Raw genomic sequence first — 23,493 nt, forward strand, 5'->3', positions numbered from 1 at the left:
GTTGGGACAAAAGTGATGGGGCATGAGGGGACAGGATGGGACATGGGGGATAGGACATGAGCGATGGGACGTGAGGGCACAGGGTGTGAAGGGATGGGATGTGAGGGGATGGGGCACAAGGGGATGGGACCCGAGTGGTGGGACACAAGGGGACAGGGTGTGAGGGGATGGGACATGGGGGACAGGACACGAGTGAGGGGACTTGATGGGGCACAAGGGGATGGGACAAGAGTGGCGGGACCCGGGTGGCCAGGTCCGCCCCGCCCGCTGGGGGCGCCCGAGCACCGTGGGCCCGGCGGGAGGGAGCGGCCCCGCCCCTGCCTCCTGAAGGGGCGGGGCGCCCGCCGCGCGGAGGAGGTTTGTCCTGTCCCGGCCGCCGTCCGCTCCCCTCGCCCTCCCTCTCTCCGGGGCCGCCATATTGTGGCCGCCGCAGCTCGGGAGTCGCCGCCTGAGGAGCCGCGATGGGTGAGAGCGGGCGCGGTGCCGCCGGCCGGGGCGTCCCGGCAGCGGACGGGGGTGTGCGAGGAGACGGGAGGAGAAGCCGCCTCGCCGACCGGGGGTGGGGGGGGACGGGACACACACACACACACACAGCCCGTCCCGGTGCCGCCCGCGCCCCTCACCGAGGCTCCGGCCGCATCCCCTCAGCGGCGGCGGGGCGGGGGGCTGCGGGGCTGCGGGCCCGGCCGCCGCCGCTGCTGAGTCATCCCTCCGCCGGCCCTGGCACGGTGGTGCCTTCCTCGGGAAGGGCCCGCGGAGCCCGTTGGCGGCGGAGCCGGGACTCGGGGGGACCCTGCGGCGGGGGCGCTCAGCCCGGGGCGAGCGGCCAGGCCGCGGGAACAGGGGTGGTGTTGCTCTCCCCAAGCAGCGCTAATAGCGACTGGGCGGGCAAGAGCTCAGTCTTTGGGCTGCACCGGGGTGGAGTGAGGGGAGCGGCGGGGGTGGTTTAGCGCTGGGATGTTCTGGTTCTGGGGTAGCGGGGACTGTTTCTGCTCTGCAGACACCAAGGAAAAAGTCTTCAGAGGCAGCGGTGGCAGAAAGGAGCTGCTGCGATTGAAGCTGCATCAGAGTGTGGCGTACTGTCAGATCTCTGATTTTCGGTCCTAAACTCTTACAAACTTCAGGATTTAAATGAACCAAGCTCAAGTGAGGTCCTGCTAAACTGCTCCCTGTTCTGATAACTGAGTGGGGCCTTGGCTGTTGTAGCTTTCACAAAATAAAACTTGAGCAGCAGTGTCAACATAAGCTTAGGGAGGTGGTCGCTGTGCAGCATGTCACCGTGGACGTTACAAGCAAATATGTCTTCTGACACTGTGTGGGAAAGGAGTGTCTGGAGGAGTTTGTTTGCATCTTTCTAAGCAATACCATTAAATGTACTTAAAGGTTCAGAGAAGTAGCAGATTGCTCTTTCTTAGCTGCAAATAAATTGTAACTGAATGCTGTACTTCAAAAGGTACTTTAATAACAGCAGATGTTTTTTGTCACTTTTGATGTAGCCTGAAATTGAAGATCCCTACTCAGGAAGCAGAGATGTCTTTTTCTCGAGGCTTCAAGTAGTAAGACAGGGTTTGGGTGGATGAGATGAATGGGAAAGCCTGTAGCAGGCGTATTCTCTATAAAGCAAAGTTAGGATCCTCTGGGAAGTAAGGATTAAGGTCTTACCAATCTTCACTTGCAATACTGTCTTTTAACTGGACTTGACTTAGGAAGTCTTAAAAATGCTCTTTGGGGTGGGATGCTGATCAATCAAAATGATCTCATCAAGAAACTCTCCTGCTGTCTTCAAACCCTTCCTGTGATGTTCAAGGAAAAGTTAGTGGCTACAGGTCTGTGTATGCAATGGCTGCAGCACCTCCCAGTCTAGAACAGCTTTTTAAACTTAATTTATAGCTTGAGATGTAAAATCTTGACTGGCAACTTTGAGTAGAAAATTGTCCTCGGGCCTGTTGGTGAATGTCTGAAAACTGCCTGTGTTGGGGACGTTCATGCAAAGGAGCTTCCCATCCTTCCCCACCACTGCCTCCCCATTTCTTCTTGGAGTTTGAAGCAGACATTTTTCTGGCAGCGCAAATTTAATATTCCCCTCATTTGAATTATCCCAATGTAACTTTTTCTTAACTTCTTTAACAAATTAAGACTGCTTTTTCATTGCTTTAACAGGACTAAATGGTGGTGGCATAATGTTGTTACCTCTTGTATGGTGCAGGTTGAGGCTGCTGTAGTGTTTGTAAGCAGTTGGGATATTGGTTTTGCCTGTGGTGTTAGAGATGCTCATCAGTTCGTTCTTCGTTTGCTATGTAAATGACACGTTTAAATGGCTTTCTAGTGCTATTTAGCCTGTGGAGCAGTATGTAATGCTCAATTCTTAATAAAACTTCTGTGGCTGATTAATTTAACTTGTTATTTGGCTGGTTTTCTTTGTTTGCTTGTGTTCAGGAGAACAAACATGAACTTTGTAAAGGGCAGCTTGATCATTAAAATAGTGTGATAGTGAAAGTACTAATTCCTTCAGCCTTTCAGCTTTAAGCTCTTGTGTTTAGCGAGTTTCAGATAAACTCAAATTTGCTTAGCAAATCAGACAGTACTATTTGTTTCTGGAGCAAAGCACATGTTGAGAAGGATGAGCTTATTGGAATTTTTTAGCCCTCTTTAATGTTCTCTGACTATTTCTCATTGTTTTTAACCTCCTGTAACTCTTGTGGGTCATGTTTGAGTTGACTTAGTTGAAGAGTTAATCCCTGTTTTGAGAACTGTCACAAAGGACTCTCTGAGCACAGGTGACAGACTGTTGTACTTGATCAGTCCACTCGTAAGGAAATCTGAATGTCTCAGAATATGTAAATCAGGTTGAAGAGGACTGAAAGCCCCCAAACGTCAGATTTTTGGGGGGATGGAAAGATCAGGAGGAGGTAGAGTTGAAATTAATGTGTATTGAAAACTGGACTGAGGAGTAAGTGGGTGGTTCTTACATCAGGGCATGGATAGTCTGAAAGGAATCCTAATCTTAGACTGACCCTAGTGAAGGACAAGTATACTGTAGGACTGTTAATTTTCCCCAAAGAGGATTTTTGCTTTTCCCTTCCCCCTCCACAGCCAGCACCATCAGTGAAGCTGTTGCACATTCCAGTAGTGATGTCGCATCACTGGCTCTTGGTAGCTAAAACCGAAGGGAACGAGCCAATGGTGGCTGCTACACCAGACGGCCAAATAGCTGCGTGGATAAGCGTTTTACTAGCACAGCATGTACTGTGTGCAGGGTGCCCGGCCAGGGCACGGAGGCAGGCTGGGTTTAAGACAGCTCTGAAAGAGAACTGGCTCTGCGTGTGCTTATTTGTAGTAAACACTCAAATAATCTGCGTGAGAATGTAAAAGCGGCAGAGCAAACATGCAAAACAGATCTGCACAGTGACACGACGGCAGAATTTGGCCACTTTTCTAGAGTTTAACAGCAGCTGGGGTAATTCCAGGGCTGTAGAGGAAAAGCCTTGAGCTGCTGCTTGTTTGACAGGACTTCTATGTAGTTGTTCTCCTCTAAGCACAACTGTTTAGCTTTCTTTTCCCTCTGTTCTTAAGAATTGACTGAAGGCACATCTACAGAGTGCTGTAAAATGTATTACATAGCTGAGTTTCAGAAGAATTTTTGTTTCTGTTCTCAAAATTAAGCAAATCTTTCACATGTGGGAGATAGAAGGAACAAAATTCACATAAGCACTGCTGATTGTAAAGTGGCACTTTTTACATTTACAGGGAAACCAGCAATTAATGCTGCTATACTTGACTAGATGGAGAGAAACTTCAGATTTTGAAACACTTCAGAAATGTCTAACACTGTTTTGTTGTCTGCCTTGAATGGGTTTTCTGTTCACTTGAAGCAGCAGCTTTGGTGATAGTTTGACAAAGTAAGAGTCAATGAGAGGATGGAGGTAGAAATGGCCAGAGATTTCTTTTTCAGTTGTAAGTAGGTGATAGCAATAAGAAACTGTTCAAAACTGACATGCCGTACCTAAATGCTGAATCAAGTTTCTAGGGTTCACTGTCAGCATGTTCTCATGAGCTGTATTGAGTAGCTGACTACAGAATTAACAGAAGTTTGAGTTACAAATGTTAACTATTAAGGTTTCTGGAGAAATACAGGATCATGAAGCAATGACATGTAGTCAGCCTAATGTCTGCTGTCCACTTTTGACTCCTGTGTGCAGCCTCAGAAGACGATGGGCATAATCTTACAGTCCCCTCCTCCCCAGATCCAAAAATATCACAAATGCTTTGATTGTTTTTTTTTTAAAAGAAATGCCTCTGTAACTGTAGTTGGAGATAGCTTGAATATCTCGTGTAGTTTTTAACATTGTCAGGGGAGATGACTAGAGTCTTAAACCTCTGATTTAGCACTGTTATCTTGTTCTCCTAAAGGTAAGGTTCATTTTCTTTATGCGATCCAAACTGTTCTGATGTCTACTACTACTAAATCAGTGTACTTCAACTGTCTTCTCTTCCTGGAGGGTATTGTGTTGAAACCACAGGCATTTTGTTGAACTTGGACCCTGCAGAGAAAGACACCTACCAACCTTACTGTCCTGGTGACCATTGCGAAAGTTCTGTGTTTCGTTTTCAGTGTTTGAACCTCCTGGGCACCTCAGAGTTGGGTGATGACTTGTGTGATCTCTATCTCCCTCCAGTTTGGTCAGTCTGAGAAAATTCAAGGAGACCAAGGTCAGCAAAGAGCAGTAATAGTTCCTGTGCTGCTGGCAGATTTTTCTTTGCAGTAGAAGTGTGTTGCTGTAGGAATATGGATTTAGCTCAGAGCCTGTGCAAATGGGGAGGCAGGAGGGGATTGGAGGTTCTTCTGTGTTTTCAGATATATGAAATGGAAAAACTTCCTGCTGGGTAGGAGATATCTAAAGGATATAGTCTGTAAAGTTTGTCAAGTGAAACTTAGTAGTTCACTGAATGTATTTTGCTACTCCTTGTCAAAATTAGGGGGGGTTAATTGTAACTGGCCAAGGTTGTACTATGACAGGGGAAACTTAGGTTGGAAGGGGCCTTTGGAGGTCAACTGGCCCAGTGCTCACTCAGACCTGGGAAGCTTTGAAATGTACCCAGTGGGCACTAATTGGCAGATCGGTGCTGATGGAATTCATCAAGTGTATTCATTTACACTTGCATAATTCTACTACCCTTCTCCACTCCAAACACGCAGCTGTCGGCCGTCCTGGCTGGCCAGGCTTTGCCTTAGGTATGTGTCTTATGCCCAGCAACAGAACTGTAATAGATACCTTATGAAGATTACTTTTGTGGAAGGGTGTTTTGGCTTAAAAAAAGGCCTTGTCAGATCTGTCAGTGTAACTGTTTCTCTGCTCTGTCACTTCGGTCTGACTCAGCAGCACAAGTCCTGATTTAGACATGTGAGTCCCTGCAGTGACTCAGCTTGGAGGCTTTAATCAGCAGCTGAAAAAATGTTTGAAGCAAATGCTTTTTGTAATGCAGAAAAATGGGAAGAATGTAATCTGGAAAGAAGCAAGGCTGGGTTTCTGATCCAATAACATTAAGAAGCCGTTATAATCTTGGCGTGGCAGTAATGACCCTGGAATTACAGTTTTCTGGCTGAACTGCTGTACCTTATGTTGGCTTTTGCACAGACACTTAGAGGATTTGAGTGTTCTGCTGAGCCTTCAAAGTCAAACTTTCATGCTGTTTTTCCTTTCTTTTAAGTGGTAAATACCTTCTCGTCCTTCTCATCATTCAATATGTAAGGACGAGTGTGGCAACCTGTACTAATAATTCTTTGGTTTACGTGACAACTGGAGGATTTTTTTTTCCCCTCAGTGAAACCAACCATTGTCAACAAAACCTATGGTAGGACCCAAATTTCTACCCTGTTCTGAGGGTTTCCTTTGCACAAGGAATTGAAAAGAGGAGTCTCAGATCACGTGAATTATTAACTTAATAAAACCTTGCTTTGGTTTTAATGGACCAATTTTTATCAATAATTTGATTCCAAAGGTGTTAGCATTCAGAAATTGTTGGCATGGGGGATGTTTTAATGTTTATGCCAAAGATGTGCTATATGCCAGGAGGCGCAATCTCTTAGTGGCTTTAAAATCCCACTTAGGCAATTTTTCTCTCCAGGGACACTAAGGAAGAATAATGAAGGTGATTGGTTTTATGTGGGCTTTTAGTAATGTGAGTTTTGAGGATATAGGCAAACAGTTTTCTACAAGAAGTAATAAAAATGTGTTTTGACTCATGCTTTTCAGTCCTGAAAGGTGTATTAGTATCAGGCTTACACATATGTTTAATATGGACCTGAAAAGGCAGCTAATTGCTTTGTGCTCTGAAATGGCTTTAGCAGATCATCGCAGCAGCTTACTTGTGCCTTGTTAATAGTGAGCAGAGATAATTGTCTGATACTGGCCCTTGTCTCTCAGACTCAGGATGATGGAGATGTATCTAAACTCATGTTGCTGTTTCAATCTCAGTCCTTGTTTGCAGCTGGTCAGGTAGTGGCTTCACTGGCTGTCACAGACTTCCCTTGAGCATGTCACCCTGCATAGCCACTTGTATAGCTAAGAAATAAAAGCTAATGCTTCTGACACTTAGTACATGTTCTCTTTTGGCCTTTCTGCCAAGTTTTTAAATTCCTGCTGTTTTCCTCAGGACAGAGTTGTCCCTCTGAGCTGAGACTAGCAAGTGTTTTGCTTTGTAGTGAGCCTTACATCTGCCTGGTCTTTGAGGTGCCCGAGCATAGCTTTACATAGCTGTGCTTTATTAAAGCAAGTCATCAAACATGTACAAAAGGATTTCAGGATTTGTCCTTCAGAGCCAGGGTTACCTGCTGTTATGTGTTCAGGATATAGAAATAAATCTTTATATATGCAGGCTGATAATTCTTAGATCTATTTAATGTGTCATGTTAGCACTGAATTTAATATCTGATTTGGCATCTTGGAGCTAATAGTTGGCAGATCTGATTGGAGGTGCAGAGCTTGGATGCTCAACAGGAGAACTACTGAAATGCAAATACTGTCACTTTTCTGTGCAGCTGTTGTGAATAAAGTTCACTAATGCAGGAAGGTACTTGGCTATAAAAAGCACTGTCTTAGGGAACTCTGGGGCCAGGAGATTGCTACAGCAGAAGTGATATTTTGTCCAAGCTCTCTCAGAACACTATTTTAAATGGAATCAGTCTTGCAAGTCTAAGTTTACTGTTTTCTTGAGTGAACTCTGTGAGGTTCTGATGTAAACAGCAGATTCTCAAGTGTTCTTTGTATTTGGAAACAGTGTTAAAACTCTTGTAGGTTTGTAGAACTGTTTGGTCTGCAGAGGTGTTGGGAAGAGATGGGTTGAAAGCTCTGCAGACTCAGGCTTTTTTAATGCAGTGCAAGCTTTTATTTTTGCGGTTTTTAATTCTGCTCTAGGGAAGGTGAATTGGACTGAAGAGGTTGAGGTAAGGGTGGTGTACACTGAGCCCCTCTGTAACCAGTGGTCAGGAATGGCAATATACTGCTTAGGAAACATGGGTACTTCAGAGGGACTTCCATTAGTCAGTTCTAATTGACCAGTGAAAAAAGAGAAGTTAGAGATTGTACTGTTTCAGGGTAATGCAAGGAATGCTGAGCTCAGAAGAAACCAGGTTCCTAGAAAACTAGGCTGGCTCCTGCAGCAGGAGGTTGGTAGGAATGAAGTATAAGCAAGGAAGGGCCTGAAACACAAGAAGCTGGACTGGCTTTTGCTGTTTTTGGTAAAGCTATGCTACTGTTTTCACTGGTGGAGGAGGTGCCTCATTCTAATTCTGTCCTAATTCTTGTTTTCCTCTTTTCTAACAATGTATTCGTGCTGTACTGATATACTGGTAGAACAGGGCAAGCTCTGGCCCTTGCCTAACAGTCCCGCTCCCACACAGACATGCTTCTGCACCTGGGCAGACAGGGTTGAGCTTAGCTTGTTGCCTGAGCAGCTCTGGGAGTGAAAATATTGGTTTATCCCTGTTAAGGTATAAAGGTATGATGCTGGGATTGTGGTGTCTGGTCATACTACTGAAATGCCTGCAAATCCCTCTTGCATTGCCATGTACTGGGGTATTTGAAAGATGTGCAGTAAGCCCACCCTTTCTTCAGGAAGTTGTTAGATGGACTCACAGCACTGTGCCTACTTGTGCTTGGGTGCCTGCAGCCTTTCCCCATCACGTGGATGGGCACCTGTACCTGTCATGCCAGGACGGTGGTCAGGGGGTGGCTTCTGGGGAGAGATAAACTGTTCTGGCAGTGCCTGCAGCCTCTCACCACTTATCTGGTGTGGAGTCTGTTTGGTGTGGCCTCAAGAAAAAGGGGTATGCAGAGCAGCTGCAGGCTGCACACATTGTTCTGGGTGAGCTGCCGTGGTATAGAAGAAAAAAGCCTTATTGCCCAGCTTCCTTGGAGAGCTGCAGGTAAGCTTGGAGCCCTGGAGTCCTGGCTGGAACAACATCAGAAGAATTTTATAATTCTAGGGTGTGAGCTGATACTATCTTCATTTAAGGCAGGGCTTAGCTGGTTCTTAGAAAAGAAAAACCTTCCCTAGGAGAGGTGCAGTGCAAGGTGTTGTCCTAGTAGGACAGCATTTTGTAGAGGTTAAGGTGGTTCCCTAAATGCAGCGGCTAAAACTTTAAAGCAGTAGAAGAAACTTGCTCTAGTTAGGTTTCCGTTGTTACTTCACACTGGAGAGCTTTTCTGTAAAAGTGAAGCTTCTCAGAGCAACATTGTTAAGATGCAAAGTGAAAATCTGTGCTTTGAGTATCTTCTGTGCATCACTCATCTATGAGCAGATGATTGTTTTCCTGAACCTGACAGGCCAGGTTATTGCAATAGTCATGATTTAGTGGCATTGTTTTGGGGATATTCACACTGATAGAATTTGAGTTTATAGTTAATGAGGAAGCCTAGCTTGCAGATACAGTGGATGAGCTAGATGTTTTGTACTGAAACACTACAAGTAAAGAATTTGTACGTGCCTGGCATCCCGCTGTCTGTTTTGTTTCATGTGTTTGGGCTTGCTGCAGTCTGTGGTGCCTACAGCATCTGCTGAGTTCACTGTGAAGTCATAATCCTGCATTCGTGGCATTCATCCATTGCCATGGCAATGGGGCGTAATGCAAAAAATTAGGATTCTAATGTCATTAAAGTATTTCAATGGAAATCATCTGAGGAGATACATGTGTATGAGAGAAAACAGAAAATTAAGTGACACAGAGACTGTTGCACAGCGATATGCTGTTACAGTCAACGTGAAAAAAATCACTCTTCAGGGGCTGGTTGTATCTTTGGGGTTTTCTTGCAGCATAACAGCGTTCGTGATGCTCTAGAGTGTCCTGAGACCTTGCAGTGTGGCTGAGTGTCTCTGGCTGTTTTCTGGACACCCGGAGCAGGGTCCAGAGTGTGCCCAGCTGAGTGGGGTTGTGCAAGTTCAGAGGCAGCTGAACTGTCATGTCACTCAGCTATTTATATGACTGGCTGGTAATACCATGTGTAGTGTTAAGTCACTTAATCACTTTTTCCTCTTCCTTTTCTTAAAAACTACCTTTTAATTGGAGACCTTGCTTTTCAAAGGGAGTTAACAAATTTGCCTTTGTTAGGGATTCTGTTGTAATCTTCAGAATTAAGCTCTTACTCTTTTGTGTGGCTGTATTAGCCAGTAGCATTAGGGTAGTATTATGAATACGCTGACAGAACAGTGATAGTTCAATACGTTTTCCGAATTAAAATCTATATGTAGTTGGTACACTTTACTACTGTAAGATCAGATATAAACCCCTAAAGCCTGTAGATTTTTAAATCTTCTGTCTTCTGAATTAGCTGCTTTTCAGTTAAAAATAATAATAAAATTCTTCCCTCTGTTCTTGGTATGCAGTGCTGCTGGGGAGAGGGGTGGACAAGTGAGAGCAGTTGCATAGTTCCCATGATCTTCAGTCTCTGCTTTTCCTTGCCATGTAAATAGTCTTTTAGAATGAGGAAGGTGCTGTCAAATACCTTCAGAAACAGGCCAGCTATTCCTCTGAACCTCTGACTTATGAGAAATAAACTCGGGGAAAAAAACTTAATACAGGCTTCACAGAGAGGCTGTTGGCAAGGTATAGTCCAACTGCTGTCGCTAGTGTGGTGTAAGTAGGTTTCTTGCCTTGGTTTTCTTGAGGACAGACCTTATCAAATGAGGTACTTGGGGAAGGGATTAAAGGTAAGTTTCTATAAGGCTCAAGATCTTGCAAGACCTGCTGTCATTTGATTACTTCAACCCTGTAATTGGTTTTGAGGCTATATGCCTTTCCTTAGTGATGATCAGTGTGGTGTAATCCCTTTTTCTTATAACTTCTGGCCACTTACTGTGCTCTAAGCAAGTTACTGAAAAAGGCTTTCTAACCTGGCACTGGAATACTGCTTTTACTGATGATGAGTTGTGGTTGGTGGCTTCTTTTTAGCTTCAGAGGTGCCAATAAACTTGCAACCCATCATGCTGTACCTCTTCAAGCCTGGTTTTCTCTCTGGGTGCAGGTGGCGGTTGCTGAGCTTCAAAGCTGTTTCACAGCTCTGGGCAGCGTGGGGTCAGGGCCATTTGCCAGGGACATGCATCTCTATTACAGTGTAAATGACAGGGGAACTTGGTGTTTGGTGTTTTTTTTCTTTATCTGTTGCTTTTCAGAAGAATGTCCTCTTGCTGTTTTGGCTAGGGAAGAGAATATTCTCTTAGAAAGCAGATGCTGTGAAACAGGCTTTTTCACAATGCTTGGTGTCTTTTAAACTGTTTTGGGGAAATCATAGAACTGAAAGTATTTTGTTTCCTCTCCTGTTAAAATATTAATTTTTCCAGTTGTTTTCTCTTTCCACAGCAATGAAATATCAGATGTTTGTATACTGTATATGTCTTTTCTTGGCTTGACTGTGGGCTTTCCTAGTAGGAGGGCAGTAAGGTCTGAAACCCCTCCAGCTGATCTTGGATTTGCTCCAGAATGGCTGGAGGCAGTTGATAAGTCAGACTGAAACTTTCTCTAAGGAGGTGGCTGAGAAGTGCTTAAAGCTTGAAAAAGGAGATAGCGCTGCAAACTTTCACAGGATGCTTCTTCCACCTGCCCTTAGCAGTTGGAAGAAAACAAAGATACTGGTGTCCAGCAAACTTCTGAAGAAGATTAAGTTGTTTTCAGGCTTAATTTGCACTCTGATGTTGTGTGTCATGATTGCTTCCTTCCTGTTCTGAGAAAGACACTGAGGTTAAACAAGTAATCTGTATCATAAATGGGAGAAAGTGAGAGTTTGGAAAGATGCAAAAAGGATTTGACATGGTCGAAGCAGTGGATTACAGCTGGATGCAGCTGAGGAATTGATATCCTTCTGTACTTAGGTTACTACTTGGCCCTGGTTGCCTTTAACTCTGCCAAATAGTGGAGTGTCACTTCCCTGACTGGGAGGCAAATACACAAGTAATCAAGTTTGAAGTAGTGCATTAGTCAGGTATGAAGCAACAAAATAAGTAGGTCAGGTATTAAAACACTTGCAGTAACCTGATGGGACAAACATGGCCTATACGTTATGTACAGGTCTGCTTTTTGCAAGGCTTTTTATTGTTGTTATAAAATCAAGGGCTTAGTTTGCTGTGAGTTCTGTTGGATTTTTGCCATGCATACACAGTGAACATCTCAATCTGAGGGGCGCTGAAAATCAAGATGTGGTTTATGCCATGATGATACAGGTGAAATAATTTCTGCTGAAATCCAAAGTAGAATTTAGTGATGCACCTCCTGAGGACAGTGAAGCTGTTTGAGCAGAAGCCATCCATATCAATAATGTGCTCAATATTGTGAAGTTGGATCCATGTTCCTTTCAGAACAGTAAATCTATTCTTGTGCTTTGTAAAAACTTTATAACATTCTAGCAGTAACAGCATATCACATGAACTAAAGGTTAGGATCACGTTCTAACTTGAGGCTTCTACTTTAGTGTTTGACACCAGCTCGTGCAAATAAATCTGTTTAATCTGGCTACTCCATGCACCTTCACCTGCACAGACCTCCTTGTCAGAAAGGACATGTGGGCAAAGGAGCAGAGTGAGACAAGAAATCTGAGGCAGATGTTTTTTCTCTTCACAGAAACCATGGCGAGTCCTGCAAAGGATAACTATCGAATGAAGAGTTACAAGAACAAAGCCCTAAATCCTGAGGAAATGCGTCGGAGAAGAGAGGAGGAAGGAATTCAACTGCGCAAACAGAAACGAGAGCAACAGGTAACTGTCATCTTGACTAGCTTGTGTACAGCCTTAACACAGCCAGGATTGTGCTGCTGCCAAACTGGAATCTTCAAGGATCTGTGCATTAAGGTTCGTTGGCAGTCCTCTTATTTTTCCTGTTCTAACTGAGATCTTGCTCTTCTCTTTTTCTTTGTACCTAGTACAGAGTGTAGCTCACATCAAGAGCTATCCAAACACTTTGTCCTTGGAGTACTGGAGGTTTTTGTTCACAGATCCTTGTTTTTAAGGGGTGTGGGTTTTTTGATTTTTTTAATTTTTTTTTTTTTTGATTAGTGAATGGGGTTATTTCCTCAAGAAGCAGGAGGAATAAGTGAAAGTATGGGCTGCACCTATTTCTTAACTGAGCTGGTTTTTGGGTTTTTTTGTTTTTTTTTCTTTTTCTTTTTTTTTTGGCTTGGAGGTCTATGAAAGTAAGAGCTGATTCCCAGGTGACATATGTGGCTCAGACTAAATGTTTGCTCTATTAGTGTGTCATCTACAAGCTGCCTTCTCCCCAGTTTCCCTAATTTGTTATGTCAAATTCTGCACTTGCTTGTGCCAGTGTCTCAGTGACTTGGGCATTTGTGTATCTGAGGACAAGACTTAGCATGTTTTATTATTGGGGCTTGTATGCCAAGCTAGTCTTCAGAGTGCAGAGCTGTTATTAATGACTACTTTTATATTCAGGTTGTGTTCAGTCTAGTTGACGGTATCTTGTTTGAGAAACAAGAATGTCTAGTTATGAAGACTGTTCATCATTGCTTTCTAATAATGACTCCTGCATTTTATTCCCCACCAGCTCTTTAAAAGAAGAAATGTGGAATTGATCAATGAAGATGCCTCCATGTTTGATAGTCTCCTTGTGGATTCTTATGTTAGTTCCACCACATGTGGGGTAAGGTGCCTTTCCTTGTTGCAATCGTGCCTGCAGACAGATTTAATGCTGTGGACTGCATAGAACTGACAAACCTCAATGCTTTTGTTTTCTCACTTTTGAGAATGTTGCAAATGTTACTACAGTTAACTGGAAAAGTCTGCCAGGAAGTAAATAGTGTGCTGTAATCTCAAGTTGTGAATTTTTGAGTTACTAGCTAAGCACAGAATCATGGTAGGCTATCATGACTAATGCCTGAAATAATCTCAGTGTGAAATGGAACCATTGTTCTGTCTCCTTTGCATCTTTTCAGGAGGGAGTGATCACAAGAGAGATGGTAGAGATGCTTTTCTCAGATGACCCTGATCTACAGCTAGCAACCACTCAGAAATTCAGGAAGTTACTCTCCAAAGGTAAAAATAACTCATTCCTGCCATAGGATCTGATGTAGCCTTTCTTTTGCAAGCATTTGTGCATGCATATAGCTGTACAGAAGCTCACCAGCTTTGAGCTTGGGAAAGAAAGTTACAGTGTAGAAATTTGATAATCTAGCATATTGCAAATAATTTACAATTGTATGACTTGTACAGAAAGTGATTCTGGAGAGTTTTGCCGCTGAGTTCAGTACAGCCTGAGATCATTCAATTCAGTAATAGTTCATGCTTGTTATTCCCCTGCGTTAGACCTATATCCTGTTCTGACACTGCCTTGCTATTTCAGAGCCGAATCCTCCAATAGATGAAGTGATAAACACTCAGGGAGTGGTGGACAGATTTGTTGAATTCCTTAAAAGAAGTGAAAATTGCACGCTACAGGTAAAGGAGATTGTGTTATGAATTTTTCATGGCATGTACCTGTTTAACCGTCACAGCTTAGCAACATGAAACCCACAGGTGCTATCAGGGAAAAGTGATGTCTTGAACCAAAAAGACGCAGGTTGTGTGATATATAGGAGAAGACAAAGGTAACCTGTAATGCTTAGGTGAAAAAAAGAAAATTCTAAATTGCTCTAAATTAAATTATTGGAAGAATGCTGGCAAAAATAACATAGGTCAGCTGCAGCAGAAAAGAATTTAGCCTTCCCGTGTCTGATATTTCTTCTTGGAGGTAGTGGAGCCACAGAATAAATGTGTAGGAAGAAATTGTGTGAGGAAGAACCTGCATTATTGGAGGCTTTTAAGTACAGGCTAAGAATCTGTTAGAAATGGGTTAGGTAGTGCTGATCCTTCTGTGGGGCAGAGGGATGGACTAGATGGCTTCTTGAAATTCCTTCCAGCTTGGTAATAACTATAGTTACTTTGTAGGGGTTAAAGATACTTCCATACATAGAATTGGATCTGAGTTGATGACTACCTTTATCTTTCTTCCTGCCCTCTTGCCCAAGGCCTGTATCATAGGGGCTTACTTTCAAGAAGAACTGAATGGAAATCTGTTTTTAAACCAAAGAATGAGTAGCAAAAGCAGGGAACTTGCTGCTCAGCTTCACTTGAACTCAAGGCATCTGGGTGGTGCTAGCCAGACAAGAGGGTGGGCTAGAACTGGCTAGTCTGCACCAAATACAGAAAACTTTCTATTCCACATGTATTTATGCGCTATGTGGCTTCACTTTTCTGGCTGGAAAATTGTGGTATATGTGAAATGATGTGTGACTGACAGGGATGTCTTCACTTTCTAATTCTTTGAGAAGCTATAGCCTCTGAGAAGGCATTTAGCGGATGTGGGTTTTTTTCTTCCTCAAGAAAATAAAATCCTTTAAGTATTGAGGTGTTTTGCTATGATATGCTTTCTTTCTCTCACAACCTTTTTAGTAGAAGCTGAAAAAAATCATAGCTAAAATTTAATGTCAAATATTTTGATAAATTTGGATTATTTTATTAATGCTTTTGTCATTTATTTGCTTGTTTCAGTTTGAAGCAGCGTGGGCACTGACGAATATTGCATCAGGAACTTCCCAACAAACAAAAATAGTAATTGAGGCTGGGGCAGTTCCTATATTTATAGAGCTGTTAAACTCTGACTTTGAGGATGTTCAAGAACAGGTAAGGTTCACTTCTTTCTTTGGGGTTAGGGAGTGAACCACAGTGGATTGCACACGATAAAAATGCAGTGTTTAAAATGAGTGACCAGTGTCTAACAACTGGTTCCAGACCACAAATTGAAGTATTGTTTGCCTGGAATTACAGAGAAAATGCTTTCTTGGCACACTACCCTTTTCTTCCTCTGTTCAGAAACTGTGTGAATGCTAAAACTGTTGCTCTTTCCTTTCAGGCTGTCTGGGCATTGGGGAACATTGCTGGAGACAGCTCTGTGTGTAGAGATTATGTCCTTAACTGCGCTATTCTTCCTCCCTTATTAATGTGAGTAGCCATGAATACTTGCCAATACAGTTCTTGAAGTCCCATTGTACTACAGCAGAGCAATATTTGAGCTGAGCGAATAGATTCCCTAGCAATGTGTGGTGGTGATCACTGGGAATCAAACCATTGGTACCAGATAAACTGGCAGTTCGGACAAGTATCTGATAAATAGAGTGGGACTTGGTAGATAACATGCCTTCTCACAAACCTTTACACTGCTCTGAATCTGAAGTGGGTCCTGGTGCAGTCTCCTTGTCTTTCTGAAGTCACAGGGCTTGCTGTTTCACTGTGTGTCCCTCCAGATGCCTGCTCTTTGTGCTTATCCTATGGATTTCAGGTGCTTGTCTGAGGGGGCTCTTCTAGGACTGAGGGAAGGGATCAAGTCTCTCTACACCACCTTGCCTCTGCAGCTCTTGTGTGGTGCATACCCACACGAGTCAGAAGATCTGCCTATCAGAAGTGTGCTTTCAAGTACTCTTCACTGCTCTGGAAAGACTTAATCTTTACTTTATCCTGTCCTTGGCAACCTGATGCTTTGTCACAAATGACTTGGCTTGTTACACTTCTACTTCTGTCAGTCACCTGTCAGCAGTGATTGGTGACTGAAGTCCTCAGCCCACAGGACTCACTGTCCTCGTTAGAATTGAGAGACAGCAGTTTGTGTCACTTGGTCTCTAGGGAGGACCACCTGACCTCAGATAGGGGTGCAAGTGTTTGCCTGGGCCGAATTTGAACTTGGAACTTCATCTGACTAACTTGCCCTTCTTTCTGCAACTTGTCTAATGTCAAACTTGTCTTCCTGACCCATGTCACTCAACGTTGCTAGGAATAATAGCTATTTATCCTGAGAAGCGGTTGCATGTCACTTCTCTTCTTGCTTATTGAGAGGCTCAAGTGGCAAGCAGCATGGCTTGAGCTACAGCAAGTGGAGTAGTGGTTTCACTTCCTTAAAATAGTACTAGCTTTCCTTCTTTTGGTTCCCTTGCTGGCTTCCACATCGAGGATTATAATTTATGGTAATTGTCTCTTTAGGCTCCTTACGAAGTCCACCAGGTTGACAATGACACGAAATGCTGTCTGGGCCTTGTCAAACTTGTGCAGAGGAAAGAGTCCACCACCTGAATTCGATAAGGTGAGAATAAATGCCTTGTTAGAAGACATGAGATGGGGAGACACCTAGTCAAGATGTTTGTCTACGTTATTTTTGGCTGTTGGACTTCTGTAAATTATTCCAGGAGAGAACAGGGTGAGGTTCTTCCTACTGAGGTTGATCTTGCTGTTCAGCAGATGTTGGAGTGCTTGTTTAATTTTCTGCCAACCTTTCTGCCTGGCTCTGTTGTCAGCCAGTCTGTTAGACCCCTCAAGTGAGGCAAAAGCCCAGGCTTCCCTGCAAGGTAGCATCAACTGGGCTTCTCTAAACCCTTTTGTTATGAACTTTGCAATTTTGAGACTTAATTCAAATTGTGACTAAAAACTTGATTCCAAGACATTTAAATGCTACAAAACAGGACGCCTGTATCTATGTGAGAGCTGTAATAGCTTTCCTCTTTTCCTTTCCTGGTGTGCTACTGGCACTAACAAAAGATTCTATTGGCCTTCTGGGTGTCTCATCCTTCTTTGGTAGACAAAAATGTTTTAAGATCAATGTGTTACAGTTTTTTTAGAATGAAAGTTTCTGTGTCAAAGCTGTGAAGCCTGTGGCGAGGAATGAAATTTGAATTGAGTATGAATGTAAAAGCACTTAAATGATTGAAATATTCAGGGGTGTAACTGTTGATGGCTGCTGCTCTTAAATACTGAGCTATGTAGGGTTATTAAGAGTAAGAAATGAAAGAATGAGACATGTAAGGAACTTCCGAACAGTAGCATGCACAGTAGCACTTGTCTCAGGAGCCTAGCCATGGTCCGAGAGGAAGGGATGTAATTTTAGTTTAGCAATAAAGCTGTTGAGGTAACTTTAGACACTGTGATTATGAGGTATGTGAACCAGCAAGGAAGCTGCTGACTTTGGGGAAGGAAACTGTGGACATTCAAGACTTGTTATCTTGCCAGTCAGCATAGCCACATGGTGTTTGCATGCAAATGTGGTGGTCCTTGACAGAACATGACTAACCTTCTGGGTGGTGGCTCTTGTTGTAGGTGTCTCCCTGCCTGCCAGTGTTGTCCCGATTATTATTCAACAGTGACTCTGACTTGCTGGCAGATGCATGCTGGGCTCTTTCCTACTTATCAGATGGCCCCAATGAGAAAATCCAGGCAGTTATTGACTCGGGAGTGTGTCGGCGACTGGTGGAGCTGTTAATGTAAGTATCTTGTCTTGCTGCTTCAGCCCAGTGAGACTGGGAAGTGTGAGACTGAGTGTGAGTTCATATCAAAACCCATCAGAGCACTCTTCATGCCTTGTGTGCCCAGGATCCAGGTGTTGGGTACTTTAGCTGACTTGGGAGCAGGTATGCAGGAGAGTCTGAAGCAGGCTGAGAGCTGTAGTTAATGGCTTTTCTTTCTGAGGGAGGCTGGGTATTTTCTAGTGTTGGAATGCTAGTTAATACTGTATGCTAGGAAGAAATTACTGAAGAGAGGTCACTGATACTTCTAGTCTGTGAAAGAGTGGACTGCAGTTTCTTGTGCTCTGGCTTTCAAATATGCTTATGGAAGCCTAGTTACTAGGCAAATCAAAGATAGCAAGAATAGCGTCTGGCAAGAGTCAGCTTGGCTTTGTTTCTCTGATATCTGTATGGAAACTCAGACAAAATGTTTGCAGTTTGAATGGGCTTCTAATCTTTAACACCTTCAGAATTGGTATAACGGTGAGATACTTGCTTCCAAAATTCTCCTGAAACTCTGAGTGTTCTCACTGGGTTAACAACATTTTTGTTCAGGAAGGGTATGTAAAAGGTGAGATCAGTAATTAAGCTGAAGATGATGGAGTTAGGATGTAAAGGATGAAAACTATTGCGCCTTTGTTTTCAGTATGCTTGTCCAGTGACAATATGGTCAACTTACTGTATGTTTCTATACGCTAGGGGATGGAATTCTAAGTAAATAATGCAGATGAGATACTGGGGAGAGAATCTTCTGAATATCCAGGTGCATGTGATCTGATAGATTTGGTTTTGTCCTTGCACTGCTTTTCCTGCAGGCACAATGACTACAAAGTGGCCTCCCCTGCTTTGCGAGCAGTTGGCAACATCGTGACAGGGGATGACATCCAGACCCAGGTGAGGGGAAGCGACTGTCGTGCAGGGAGATGCAGTGCCCGTCGGCTCTGTACCTGATACTGGTGATCTCACTTCTGCTTTCTTTCTCAAAAGGTGATTCTGAACTGTTCAGCCCTGCCTTGTCTCCTTCATTTATTAAGTAGTCCCAAGGAGTCAATCAGGAAAGAAGCCTGCTGGACTATATCTAACATCACAGCAGGAAACAGAGCACAAATACAGGTACTGTCTTCTCCAACTTACCTGTAATAATGTTTGATTCCAAGCTCATCATTAAGGATTTACAACTTTTTTTTTTTTTTATCTGACACTTAGAGGCTAGTTTTGCTCGTATCTCTTATTCTGCAGTAATTTGCAAATTTGCTGCTCCCAGTCATCTGCCAAACGAGCTAAAAAAAGCTTGCTAATTGTACTAACACAGACTAGCCTGAAATGAGTCCCACAGGTTGGATCATTGGGATAAGAGGACATACAGCCCCTATTTCTCCATGCTAAATTTGAGATACCCCTTTGAAAAGCTGAAGCTTGTTGAGTTTTAATTATCCTTTTAATGACCTACATACAGAGGCAGATAAGTGATGAGAGCATTCCTACAGTATTGATGCAGTAATAGCGATTGTCTGCTGTGCTAGTTCTGGAATTGAATATCTCATGTTAATAGGATTTGGCTGAGAAATAAAATGGAGGAATTGCTGAAGGGGACAGCTTGGAAAGTTTCTTTTGCATTGGGAAATGGAGGTAGAGGTTTCTTTCAGGTGCTTAATAGCCTTTTAGAAACCGCGTTGCCAATTCAAACACTTCTTACTACTCTCTCTCCCCAGGCGGTCATAGATGCAAACATTTTCCCGGTACTGATAGAAATCTTGCAGAAAGCAGAATTCCGTACAAGGAAAGAGGCAGCATGGGCTATTACAAATGCAACGTCAGGAGGAACTCCCGAACAGATCAGGTACTCCCTGTGGCTCCTCTTGGGGGAAATCTGCCTGAATGAATGGTAGCTTTGTACTTAGTGCAATACAAGCAGCAAGGGAGTAATTTGGAGAACCTCTGGGAGAGCACCCCGGAGACACAGGCAAAACTGTAGCTGGATTGTATAATGTGCTGTAAATTGCAGCTTTCTTCTGAGGAAGGATAAGCTAGTCCAAACTACTTTCCCCCTCCCCCTTTAGATAGCTGAGACTAGGCTAAATGTCCAACCTTGATGACAAATTTAATTCCAAGGTGGACTTAATTTGAGTAGCAGCTGAATTTCAAATGGAGTTAGCAGGTTTCTTAAAAGAAGGGGTGTGTATACAAATGCAAGTAAATGGATAAAAATTAACCTTGCAGAACAGTAAAAATATATTGTAACTTTTTGTATTTGTTTGACTCCTTTACTTTATTCTTTCTAACTGAGCAAAAGTAATGCTTGCTAGATCCTGAACAAGTGTATGTTGTTGGTGCTCTCTCTTCAGATACTTGGTTAACTTGGGTTGTATCAAGCCTCTCTGTGACCTGCTGACTGTCATGGACTCCAAGATTGTTCAGGTGGCGTTGAATGGCCTAGAGAACATCCTGAGGCTTGGGGAGCAGGAAGCCAACCAGAGCGGGACCGGCATCAACCCGTACTGTAGCCTGATTGAGGAGGCCTATGGTAGGTTGGGGCTGGTGGCCTTGGTGCTATTGAGTTTGAACACTGTAGGATGTATTGGAAGGTGTCTGCTAGTTTTGTTGGTTGGTTTTCTGCTGTGTTAAGGGATTTGGCATATTCCAAATTAGCCAATATTTGCTCCGATAGTCTGTCCTTTTTTTAGACTCTTTTGTCCTATGCCCCACCATAATACTTGGAAGTAAAAACTCATACTTCTGGTCCAAGCTTCCTAAACCTGGAGGCCAAGCTGGTAACTGTGGCTTGTATCAGTTGGAAGTATTAATCAGAGATAAGCTGAGCTAAGTATAAAGTGACACTTCTGGGTCTAGGATTGTTCTAACTGTACCCGGTTGTTCACTGTAGATGTATAGTGGAAATCCAGAGAGACTTAGCTTTTCCCTGGAGAGACTTAATTTGATGGGGGTTTTGTGCTGCTCTTAATGCTTTGAGGAGCAGTTCCTATTTTGGTCTGAAACTCTCTGTATATTGCCTGTGTCTGGTTTGCCCTCTCACTGACTGTTACATTGTGTGTCCTGGTTCTCCCAGTAAGAATAATTCTTGAAATTCTTGAGAGTATATTGTGCTTGGATGTTTTCTGTTCAGCAGTGGATTTAATTAGGACAGCTAAAGCTGTTGCTGCCCTTCTGCTGGAGGCTACTGGGACGGGCCTTGCTTCCTTCCCCTCCCTACCCCCTGCAACTGCCAAACTGTTCACAGCCAGTTGTTTTAATTTCACTGAAATGTGGTTTAGTCCCCAGCAGAGAGCTGGGAGCACATCTGCTTTAGCTGTCTCAGCTAAACCTACTGTTGAAAAGACATTTCATGCTGCCTGATACAGATGAAGTCCACAAGCAGCTCTGAAATTGTTAGCTTTAGGTGTCAGTGCTGCTCACAAAATGCAAATCTAACACAGACGAAAGGTCTTGCACGGAGCAGGGTGGAGGGTGGATGTGGGACGGTGTAAATATCAGGATCTCCTTGCTTCATCATGTACCACTTCTTTTTTTTTTGTTCCTCCAAGGTTTGGATAAGATAGAGTTCCTACAGAGTCATGAGAACCAAGAGATCTACCAGAAGGCCTTTGACCTGATTGAGCACTACTTTGGAGTAGAGGATGACTCCGTTCTAGCTCCCCAGGTAGATGAGAACCAGCAGCAATTCATCTTCCAGCAACCTGAAGCCCCCATGGAAGGTTTCCAGCTATAATGTGCCTGGGGGGAAAAGAACATGACAAACTTGCCAGAAAGCAACTGGGAGCAGCTGATCGCCCCATCCCCTCCTTGCAAACGGAAGGCTAAACACCCACTCCACCTGTTAGGAAACTATTCTTCCTTCAAACAACTAGAAACAGTGCTTTGTCCTCACGAAGAGAAGGGGATGTTCTTACACTTTTTTCTTTTTGCTGCTGCATACATGTCTTTTAAAGCAGGCATCTGGGTGGAGGAAGGACACTGAGGTAACAGATTGCACCTCTTGGGTTTTTTTTTTTTCCTTTGTGGTGATCTCTCCCAAATGTCACTTCTTACCTCGGGTACTTAACTGAGATTTCAGCATTGGGTTGGGTAAGAACACAAATAGAAAGTAAGCATTCTGACAACAATAATTCTGGAATCCTGGGTTGATCTATTTAATTTTTTTGCACATGTTACTCTTTATTAAAGACTCTAATTTGCCAAGAGCAAAGTTTAGCCCTGGCCTTTCTGCAACCCTCCGTCAGCGGACAGTCCTGTTGCACCTGGGCCAAGTTCCCCTGAAAGATACTGTAAATGGACAGAGAAATGGGAAGTTCTCCCACTCCTGGGAAGATTTTTCTGGGGGGAAGGCTTCTTCCCTTTGTCTAGATACTTTTTTTTTGGTTTTTTTGAAGAACTGCTAGTGACATTTACAAGGAGGAAAAAAAAAAAAAAGGCAACAAGACCCCAAAGATGGTAACTATGAAGAGGGCGGGATGCTTGGGTGGTTTTTGGAACAGGAAGCACAGCTGCTGTTGCACAGGCTTTGTTTGCATTGCTACTGACTGAAGTCACAGAACTGTTGAAATGGTGAAAACCCATCTTCATCTTTACTTGAAATTTTTTTTTTTTTTTCCCATGAGAACATATGGGTTGGAGGAAGAGGACATAGCTACACTTGACAGCGGTGTTGTGTGCGGTGTTAACTTCAGTAGCAACAGGCCTGAGTTTCCAGGTTTACCTCCTGCTCACAGTTGGATCATGTACATTTTACTTCAAAAAAAAAAAAAAGTAAAATCTCTGTATTTTTTATATTATATATAGGTAGATATTTGTCTAATTGGGCTTCAGAGAAAAATATATATGAAATTTCTGTAATTTATGTAAATAGAGCACTGTGAGGCTGGCACACCTGGAAATGATGGCCCCAACTCACTCACTGGTTGTCCTGCTTCTTTTCCTCTGTTCACTCACGTACTGTATAAGCGAGCATAGAGCTGTCTTAAACTCCTCTACCTGATTTGAGTTACTTAGCCAAGATTTCATTAAACAAAAGCAAGAACGCACTCGGCTGCGAACAAAACCACGTCTGGGGTGTTGGGGGGAGAGCTGGCCGCCGGCACGGGCGAGCCCCTTGCTGCCGCCTTCCCGGGGGGGGGGGTGAAGCGAAGCCCGGGGCTGCTCGCAGGGCGGCCGGAGCTCGGGTTTGACCGAGTCCGTTATTGTGAAACGAATAAACTCCCTCTGTGCAGTTGACCGAGGTGTGGCTGTGGCGGGAGGCTGGGGGGGCGGGCGGGCGGCGCGGCTTCCCTGAGGGGACGGGAGTGAAGGGGGGGCGGCTTCCCCGCGCGGGGGGGCAGGCGGGAAGGCTGGTCCGGGGGTCCCCGGCCCGGGGGGGGGAAGGGGCGGCGGGAGCGCTGCCCGGTGCGCCGGGGCCCGCACGGAGCGGCCGCGGTAACGGCCGGGCCCCCACCTCCCCCCCCCCCGCGCGGGGCAGGTCGGGAGCAGCCGTTGGCGCGGGGCACGCTGGGAGCGGTAGTTCTCAGGGCGGCCCGCCCCGCGGGGCTTGCCGGGAGCTGTAAGTCCGCCGGGCCGGGCCGCTTCGCTTCTGCCCCCCGCTCTTTCCCGGCAGGCCCCGCGGCGCCCCGCCGCTGATTGGGCGGGGGCGGGTAGCGTCTCAGCGCATGCGCGCTGCGCAGCCGCGGGGAGGCCGCGGGCC

General features: G+C 44.3%; 1 protein-coding gene across 2 annotated transcripts; it reads left to right on the top strand.

The window, feature by feature from the left end:
- Positions 1-370: 370 nt before the first annotated feature.
- KPNA6 (karyopherin subunit alpha 6) lies at positions 371-23,028 on the top strand. 2 transcript variants are annotated; one of them, XM_042793562.1, is made up of 14 exons: positions 371-465; positions 12,110-12,336; positions 13,046-13,141; positions 13,434-13,533; positions 13,841-13,935; positions 15,028-15,159; positions 15,389-15,477; positions 16,510-16,609; positions 17,617-17,780; positions 18,617-18,695; positions 18,789-18,914; positions 19,514-19,641; positions 20,147-20,325; positions 21,344-23,028. In XM_042793562.1, the coding sequence occupies exons 1-14, from the start codon at positions 462-464 to the stop codon at positions 21,526-21,528; spliced, it is 1,704 nt and encodes a 567-aa protein (XP_042649496.1). In that variant the 5' UTR covers positions 371-461; the 3' UTR covers positions 21,529-23,028. The 2 variants fall into 2 exon arrangements, with proteins under 2 accessions (XP_042649496.1, XP_042649497.1); XM_042793563.1 differs by having other exon boundaries at positions 12,110-12,243.
- The last annotated feature ends 465 nt before the right edge of the window (positions 23,029-23,493 follow it).

This window comes from Tyto alba, unplaced genomic scaffold (assembly GCF_018691265.1).
Source record: "Tyto alba isolate M040663 unplaced genomic scaffold, T.alba_DEE_v4.0 Super-Scaffold_20, whole genome shotgun sequence".
Classification (NCBI taxonomy): Eukaryota; Metazoa; Chordata; class Aves; order Strigiformes; family Tytonidae; genus Tyto; species Tyto alba.